General features: G+C 35.7%; 1 protein-coding gene across 6 annotated transcripts; it reads left to right on the top strand.

Moving 5' to 3' along the window:
- Window positions 1-2219: 2219 nt before the first annotated feature.
- LOC126794343 (uncharacterized) lies at window positions 2220-7985 on the top strand. 6 transcript variants are annotated; one of them, XM_050521033.1, is made up of 5 exons: window positions 2220-2448; window positions 2937-2970; window positions 3661-4682; window positions 5470-6355; window positions 7573-7985. In XM_050521033.1, exons 3-5 carry the CDS (start codon window positions 3714-3716, stop codon window positions 7584-7586), a joined length of 1869 nt encoding a protein of 622 aa, XP_050376990.1. In that variant the 5' UTR covers window positions 2220-2448; window positions 2937-2970; window positions 3661-3713; the 3' UTR covers window positions 7587-7985. The 6 variants fall into 6 exon arrangements, with proteins under 6 accessions (XP_050376990.1, XP_050376985.1, XP_050376988.1 ...); XM_050521028.1 differs by having other exon boundaries at window positions 7547-7985; XM_050521031.1 differs by lacking the exon at window positions 2220-2448 and having other exon boundaries at window positions 2937-2975; window positions 7547-7985.
- Window positions 7986-9257: the final 1272 nt, after the last annotated feature.

Here is a 9257-nt window from a genome sequence, read left to right as displayed (position 1 = left end):
CTATTGATCAATAGTCACCTACTTGGGTTAGTACTTGAAATGAAGATGTTTCGACTTCTCGGAGCTCTTCATTATTGTTGCAATTACTTGATTTGGATTGATTGGCCGATAATTGTATTTTTCTTCTTAACATGGAGTTCTCATCTCTAATAGCTCTTGATTTGCTACCACCAAAGTAACAGAAAAGTTGCATCTCACTACAACATGTTTAATCGCAAGAAACAGAGTCTCAATTGTCTCAATTAATCTCAACAACTCTAAGCTTTTGAAACATGAGTTTTTTAGAAGAAGAAAAGAAAAACTTAGTCGCAAATTTTTCTACAAATGGACTAGAGCAGAGTGGCAAGATTTGCTACACAACCCAATCTGAGTGTGGAGACGATGCCATAGGAAGATGACGCTGGTGTTGTTGGAGGCAGTTGACAAACTTAAGATTAAAAGGGAAATGTATGGCAAATAATTGTGTTGCTGCGTCTATTTAGATATTTATTAGGTATATTTAGCAACACCCTTTCTGCTAGAGAAGTTTTAAATACACACCTATAAACTCTTGATACACACCCCTATCATTCAATAATTCAAATAACATTTTGCATGTATGTTGAATGACCAAAATAGGTACATGTAATAATTTAGAAAATTAAAAACAAATTAAATTATCAAAACTAAGAATTTATTTTTAGAAACAATCAAAATAAGAAAATTTACAAGGAGATTTAAATTAATATATATATATATATATTGATAGAAAATTAAGTGCGAGATTCAAACAATCAATTCATTTCTTAATTTTCACCGAAAAATATTATTTCTATTTTTAGAGTCCTAAACAAGGTAATTCATGAAAAAAATTATGATTTTTCATCCTTCATTAAATTTCATCTTCATACATTCTTAACAAATAAATGTTCATCTTCTTCAAACAATCAATTCATCTATTTTTCTTATATATGTATATATATATTCTTCATGTTGTTTATCTTTTTTATGGTTAAAGAATTTAAAAAATAATTGTAATCTATAATGATTCGTAAGAACAAACAAGAATCGATATGAACATGTATACGATGTTAATATATATATATATATATTAATATAATAATCACTGTAAAAAGTAACTTTGTATATCCATAATGACATATTTTGTGATTTTTTTAATTCAAGGGTATTTTAGGTTTTTTATGTGGTGTATTTAGTAAAAATATTGGAATGAGAATTGAAATAGGTGGTGTATTAAGTATGGGTGTGTATTTAAAATCTCTTTTTCTACTATTGTAAGAAAATGTCCTTATTCAACTAAAAAGCTTCAATTTCATTCATTTAAAACGTCCTAATTCAACTAAAAAATCTTCAATTTCAATTCATTTACATGTAATTTTTTCAAGTGCTCCCATCTCATGACACCTATAACATGAAACTAAAAATAAGATAATCCAGAGAATAACATAGTTAACATAGGATATGATAGCCTATGTTTGCACATACATTTTTATGCTGATCGGTCATTTGCACATTAGCAAACCCTAAACTCTCCGAGAGAGTGGGCTTCTTGATCCAATTTTTATTCCACTCTTAAACCCTACTTGCCAAATTCATCAATCTCTCATTATCTTGGTTCTTACCAAGAATTTCTCGCAAGCTTTGCCTGAAATATCTCTGCCTGAAATATAACTTATGTAATTATGGTACAAAATTCTAGCAAAACTAGGAAGACGGTAATTAACAACAAAAAAAATCAACAAACCAAGTTTGTCACATAAAAAAATTAACAAAATCGACAAAAAGAAATTCTGGGATTCAAAAACAAAAGGGACAAGGACGGATTCGTCTATAGTGCAGCGCTGCATACTATATATACCGAATCAGACGGTGGATAGAGGGTATCTTGAAATACACGTGAAGTATGTGGGGTGTATGAACGGTAGATTAGAAACGCTGCACGCATACATACAGCACTGCACCATAGAATTTTCCGTCCAAGACAAAAGAGACCGTTGAACCGCAACCACAATTGCGATTGCCAGCCTTTGCCTCTGGGGCGCAAATCTACTCGATTATAGTTCAGTCTGTACACCACGCGCTCTTTTCTACCGTTTCCTCTCTCTAACAACCGGGCCCATTTCAGTATTTTCACCGAAAGAGCGCGTGGAGAAGACTAGATAGATAATAAAATTCGATTTAGGAATTAAAACTATTGGGTGTAAATTGGGTCATTGAATTTAGTTTGAAACCAGTATGCCAATTCTTCATCTGGTCTTCCCTGTCAGTATCACAAACCCTTGAAAAGTGAAAACACACTCTTCCTGTCTACTTCTTTTGTTGTTGGGAAGCAGGAACATAGCTAAAGGAAGCAGCTTTTGGGGAACCCAGAAAGCACTTTTGTCATTTTGGGTTCAATATTCTCTCTCACAACTGCAGTGAATTCTCATCTCCTGTTTCTGCTTTCAGGTTCGTGTTTTGGTTCTCTGAGCCTTTTTTTTGTTTTTTTTGTTTGGGTTCTAAATGTTGCTTTTGCGCAAGTGATTGGGTTGGATCTCACTTGATTAGTTGGAAATGGTTTTAGTTCTTCTTTGGTTTGGATCTAATTGTTTGGAGTAAATGTTGTAGCTTTGGTGATTCTGAACTTGGGTGTTGATAAACATCCAAACTTTTAGTGAAGTAGAAAGTATTGGACTTCTGCAAATAAAGCTTTTACAGTTATGTTTACAATTACAGTTATGTTTTTAGGACTTATCACTGAGTATACCAAAATTCTGGGTTCCTCTCTCTCTCTCTCTCTCTCAAGATTTTACAGTTGGTGTATCCTGTTATTTGTTTTGGTTAAGTGCCTTCTGTTCTGTTTCTTTTATTTCTATAGGTTTGTTCTTTTTCTCTAGGTATCTGGTATTGTTTGGATGATTTGGTCTTTCATTTGTTTTGCATTTGCTTGGATGCAGGTGAATTTTGGAACGGTACTGTGGTTGCTTCAAGGTAAGGTCTTAATTTCTAATCCTCCTTTTATTATTAAGCTAAATTTGTTATCTTTTTTCTGATGCTTTGGTAATTTTCTTTACTTATGTATAGTGAAGTCTCCATGCAGACCTGTACTATACCTGTAATGAAGTCCACCTATTAATCATTAATTATATATGTTTATATATGTTTATCTGGTATTGTTTGGATGATTTGGTCTTTCATTTGTTTTGCATTTGCTTGGATGCAGGTGAATTTTGGAACGGTACTGTGGTTGCTTCAAGGTAAGGTCTTAATTTCTAATCCTCCTTTTATTATTAAGCTAAATTTGTTATCTTTTTTCTGATGCTTTGGTAATTTTCTTTACTTATGTATAGTGAAGTCTCCATGCAGACCTGTACTATACCTGTAATGAAGTCCACCTATTAATCATTAATTATATATGTTTATATGATGAATTGCCTACTATCTTCTGATCCTGACTAAAAAAGAAAGAATCGCATTGCCAATGTCACACCTAGAGCACTGCTTTTTACCTTATCTTTGTCAAGGACTACATCATTTGATCAAAATTCAGGATTGCAAGTTTTGCTTATAAGAAGTTAAATGAAATCCTTGTATTCCTTGCCTTATGATGAGCCTTTATTAATTCTGTGATTTCCGATAGATCCTAAGCTGCCATGTTAATGATATGGTGTGGTGATGCAGTGTTATTTGATGAATAGTTGAACTGCCCTGAGATTAAGTTGCAGCATCTGGACATGGATAAAGCATCTTCGGAATGTCCCTACCCAGGATGCTTTTTTTGTGTGATGAAGGAAGGGAATCCAAGTAAACGAAGAGCGAGTATCCTGAACTTTTTTAGAGACCTTCCTACACAGGATGATGATGGTCAGGTTCTTCCTATTAGCGGCCTTTGGAATACGGCCATGGCACATCCAAATGATCCTGAGTTCATTCAGCTTGGTATCTTTGACTGTATGGCTTCACTCATATGCAAGGGTCTCAAGAATCGTCGGTGGCTTTCTCATGACCAAAATATATACATTCCTTACTATGCGGCTCACATCATTGGCTCATACACAATGAACATGGAAGAATTTGCAGAAACCGCTGTTCATGCTGGTGTAATTCCGCCCTTAGTTGAACTTTTGAGAGGAAGGTTGACCTGGGTTGAACAGAGAGTCGCTGTCCGAGCTTTAGGCCACCTGGCTACCTATGCCACCACTTTTCCTGCCGTAGCAAGTCATGGTGAAATTCTTGAGCTCTCTATTCAACTGGCAATCAGCTCACTTGAGATTGTTTATTCACATTTCTACCAGTATGTAGACAGAAGGTTAAGCTATCACTGTGATCTCCTCACTCGTGGCATGGGAGGTGTTGAAATGGAGTCCAGAAAGGCTGAAGAATGGGCAAGTCAGTTGCAATGCTGGTCTCTCCAGCTTATCAACTGTTTTGCCTTCAAACCTGAGTTTCTTCCAACCATATGCAAGTCTGAATTCTTAACAAAACTACCTGGCATGTGGGGTGGCCTTGTCAATGAAAACTCTCCGGCTGGTATTGGTTTACTAAGAACAATTTGTCATCATAAGCTAGGTAGAGGACCTGTAGCTAGCTGTCCTGGTATTATTGAAGCATTGTGTAATATTGCTCGCTCATCAGATGATTGGCAGTATATGGCTATTGATTGTCTTCTCTGGTTACTTCAAGACCCTAGTACATGTCATAAGGTATCTGTCACTTTATTGTTTCTGCATTTGTTTGTGCATACTACATATTACTGTTTCTTTTAGTTTTCCAACCATATGTTCCATGATCCCTGGTATGAGCCCTTAATGTTCCTTTCTTACAAGCTTGAATTTTATGGTTCCCATTCCTTCCACTATGTAAGATTCAATTTATTTTCTTTGTTTCATATGGGTTTTGCTTTCCTTGATGATACATCATATGTGTTATGACCAAGGTTCTAAAACTCGCTAGGCGCTAGGGCAGAGGGAAGGCTTGGAGCGCCTAGATGGCTAGGTGTGCTTTTAGGGGCCTTGTAGGCATATTTTTATCTCAAAATAGTCCTAACAAATAAAAATATGGTTAAAATGTTTAGCACACAATAATACTAGATTAATACTTCTGTTTCAGCCTAAAAATAATAATAATAATTATTATTGTTATTATTAAAACACCTAGACTGCCTAGGTGCACTAGGGCGGACGACAGCCTTGAGTGCCTAGGCAGAGCAAACGTGTTGGAGCATTATATTTTATTATCTTAAAAAACCTTTTCAAAGGGAAGATATGTCATAAGTATTCTCAAATCTCAACGATACCTTAAGGGGATTGTAAACACTGTCCCAAGTGAAAAGCTATCAAAAGTCTGAATATAATTAATACTTGATTGTATTTTAAATGCCAAGTTTTAGTTTGCACATCATAACTTCATTAACTCCTTTTTATCATCAAGTATGTGTGCATCATAATATATAATACATTAATACCTAATTTTCCTGAAACCATCATCCAGATTATTGATAAGGCTGTACCTGCACTTGTTGACCTTGCGGAGATTACAACTCTGTGTGATAACAAGAAATTCGGCGATTCCATTGTCAATGTTCTTCAGGAATGTATTCAGTCACAAGGGACTGGACGTAACTCTTTTAGTAGCAGAACGAAAGAAATGATTGAGGAACTGTTGAATTCCAGACAGAGATTGAAATGGGAAAAGAATATGCCAAAAGAGGATCTCCATATTAAACAGGCAGCAGCACTTGTGGTCAAGCTTGAAGGAAATTCCCTGTTCTCATCAGGAAATATATCTGGAGCTGCATCAAAATACTCGGAAGCATTGGCGTTGTGTCCGATGAGATCCAAAAAGGAAAGAGTTGTTCTTTACAGTAATCGGGCTCAGTGTTATCTTCTGTTGCAACAGCCCTTGGCTGCCATTAGTGATGCTACACGTGCACTTTGTCTTCACAGCCCACTAAATCGTCATGCCAAAAGTCTCTGGAGAAGAGCTCAGGCTTACGACATGCTTGGATTTGCAAAAGAGAGTTTGTTAGATGCCATTCTGTTCATAAATGAGTGCTCTCAGTCAAATGATCCTGATCTTTCATTGCGGCAAAATAAGGTACCTGATTATGCTGAACGATTGGTTAAAAAGCAGATGCGTGCAGCTTGGTTATTCAGAGAGGCAGCTATCAAACATGGGGGTGTGCATTGTGAGGGTGATGCTGGTGACATATATGGCCGAGAGAGTGATGATTCTGAATGGGAGACAGCAAGTGAGAGTGATATAGGAAATGATGGAAGGGATGCAATGGGCAATGATGACGATGACGATGATGATGATAGCGAGTGGAAGAATGAGGATGAGAGGAAAGACAAATATGATAAATCTTCAGTTAAAGGTAACGCTAAAGTATGCAATACTGTTTAGATTTGGAAAATAAACTATTTTGAGATAGAACTTAAAGATAACTCCTGTGTATATTTTTGGTTGACTTACTGTTGCTTTCAATATTGAGTCATGTTATTAGAACTGGAAAATGCATAATAAATTGTCTAGGTAAGTTTTGTAATTTCATTATAGTTCTCTCAGTTAATATACGTGTGTATTAAGAGGATATATAATTTTGAATATCAATACTAAACGGCATAAAAACAAAGAAAAGAAGTTAATATCTAGATCTATGTGTACTAGTACAAAGATTAGTTGCATACTCTTTCAATTCCTATATTTTTAATGTACATTAGTGCTTTCTGAGAAGATGGAGGGCGAGTTCCTTGTGTATCTCTCGGTGTACATAGTGTAAGGGCCCTTGCCAAGAAACTTAGTTCTGTATTATTTCTTTATAGATCATTAAACATCTTATTTCTAATTAGCTGAACTTCATAATTCTAGGTTGTGGTATTCTCTGTAATGTGGTTTCATTTTTTTTCTCTGATGGCACTTGCCTGGAATGTAAGTATGTAACTGGTTCAAGGGAAACATAATTCATTCTGTGTCTTGAATGTGGTAAAGATCCTTCAAATGAAAGGGCATTGCTTTCAGAATTTTAATTATCTTGTTACTCCCATAATCAAAAACTTTATTTTAAAACTTTTTATCTGCCTATAAATCTCTTTTCAACATGAAAAAAAAAAAAACCTTGCCATACCATGCGTATACCAATGTTATGCTAAATTCAACATGCATGTAGAGTAGTAGGTGGCCCTTTGGTGACACTTTTATCTGTAATTTAAGTAGGAAGCTTCGGTATCTGTCTATTACACAATTTAGCACGGGAAGATTTATGATGTTGGGTTTTCATCCTTATTAATAAAACCATTATGCAATCATATAGATTCATAAGTTAATGATTAGTGAGTTATGTGTTCTCAAGCGTCTTTGCCACCTGACGCTTGCTGCCCGATCATGTCTATCATCTATTATCTGTTGTCAACTTTTTCTTTTCCTTTTTTTCTTTTTGCGTCTGAAGTTCAGTAGTTAAACATGTGCAAATGATCTGATCTAAACCGATCCTTGTCCTTTATTGGGAGCATATTAGATCATCATTGAACATCTAGACATTTTACGTTGGAACCTTGATTTGTGACAGACCTAAAGCATGGATACAATGTGCAGCTTGCGGAAGATGAACCATGAATTTGGATGCAGAGGGACCCTATCAAATTATGAGCATTCAATAAAGAATCAACAATGGATGAAGCTTTTGAATCCAGTCAAATCAATGGAGATTCAACAGCAATGTCTTTGCCTCCCCAATATGCAAATCGAGAAAGGGAACTATTTGAGTCAATTGTGTGAAATATTCAATTATATTGGTTTGCGTGTGAATTCTTACAATTGTGTAGAAGGGAACTTTTTCTCTCCTTTTCATTTACTTTTGTTTTATTGTGTAAAAGTTAAACCGCGTAGAGCGCGATTATTAAGTGTAGAGAATACAATTGAGTTTAGATAGTGTGAAGCTTGAGTTACGAGTGATTTGAGAGGGGTGTGTTGCGACCTGTGAATATAAACCTATCCGGTTTTGTGGATTTTGGACTTACTATTCGTCAAAAATTCAATGGTGATTGCAGTTTTCTTCGTCTACTCTCTGCTTCAGAAACATTGCTGGCTTTGGCTAGAATGTTTTAACAAAGCTAGTCGTTCTGGTTCACTTTAGTCCCGTGATTCCTGTAAGAGAGATGACAGTATTGGAAGGAATACTAGAATTCGTATTATTTCAACTCAAGGAACTTGTATGTCTCGGACAGCCTTTTGTTCTCAATGACTGTACGTTGTGTTCCACTTCAAATACATTATCTGTGTATCCGCTCCACAATAACAGCCCTATTTCTAAGCAAGTCCTCATCTTGTAATTCAGTTAAATGCAAGACTTAGTGAGAGGTACTAATTTTGTTTGTTCATAGCTCAGTATTTAGTATTATTTCGTATATAGACTCGCACTAGATAATGGCGCAGTCCACATTCAGAAAACAAGAGTGTACGTGCTCCTATTCTTTCATTAACTGGTATTGAAGACAATCGAAATTCCCAGAACCAAGTAATTTAGTCCAGGAATATAACGGAAATAAAGGTTTACGTAAAATTAGTTACACACGTACGTACTGTGATCAGTGATGTGATGATCGAAACAAAAAAGAATAGATCGACCCATCCAAACTAGGGGTGGACAAACTGACCCGAAAACCGAAAAAAACTGGACCCGAACCCAAACCGAATCCGAAAAAACCGAAATCCGAATCAAACCAAACCGAAAATAAAAAAACCGAACCGAATCGATTCTATTTGGGTTGGGTTTTGGGTTCAGTCCTTTAGAAACCGAACCGACCCGAACAACCCGAAGTCAATGGTCAACGTTACAAAACGACATCATTTTGTCATATTTAGAATTTTACATTATTATTATTTTTTAATAAAAAAAATAGTGTAGTCGGCCTCACAGCCGCACCTAATTTTTAACCTAATTGACCTAATGTATAAGAGACGCATTATTTAGCCATCTTGCTTCTTTCATAATGCGATAGTTTTATTTTAAACCTAATATAAAGGTTATGATACATTAGTTGACACTTAGGTGATCGTCAACTCTAATTCGAAATATGGTCGATCGACACCAGCAGATGTGATTGGTATATTTATTTAGGGACCCCGTAAAAATTTCGTCCATTTTGGACATGGTTTGACCGTTCGTACCTACGGTTAACAAAAAAAGAGGCGTTTTGACATATTGAAACCCCATTGACCGAGGCTTTGCCAAATAGATTTCTTTAGTGCGACCGCACATGATAGGTAACAAGAATTAA

The sequence above is a fragment of the Argentina anserina genome, chromosome 5 (assembly GCF_933775445.1).
Source record: "Argentina anserina chromosome 5, drPotAnse1.1, whole genome shotgun sequence".
NCBI classification, from domain to species: Eukaryota; Viridiplantae; Streptophyta; class Magnoliopsida; order Rosales; family Rosaceae; genus Argentina; species Argentina anserina.
The sequence above is the reverse complement of the archived record's forward strand: the minus strand, read 5'-3'. Positions and strand labels throughout refer to the sequence as shown.

Bases quoted from the DNA above. Each gene is read 5' to 3' on its own strand.
- LOC126794343 (XM_050521028.1), top strand. From the start codon at position 3,714: ATGGATAAAGCATCTTCGGAATGTCCCTACCCAGGATGCTTTTTTTGT. The intron at 4,683-5,469 runs GTATCTGTCACT...ACCATCATCCAG, and splicing joins ACCCTAGTACATGTCATAAG to ATTATTGATAAGGCTGTACC. The intron at 6,356-7,546 runs GTAACGCTAAAG...GATTTGTGACAG, and splicing joins TGATAAATCTTCAGTTAAAG to ACCTAAAGCATGGATACAAT.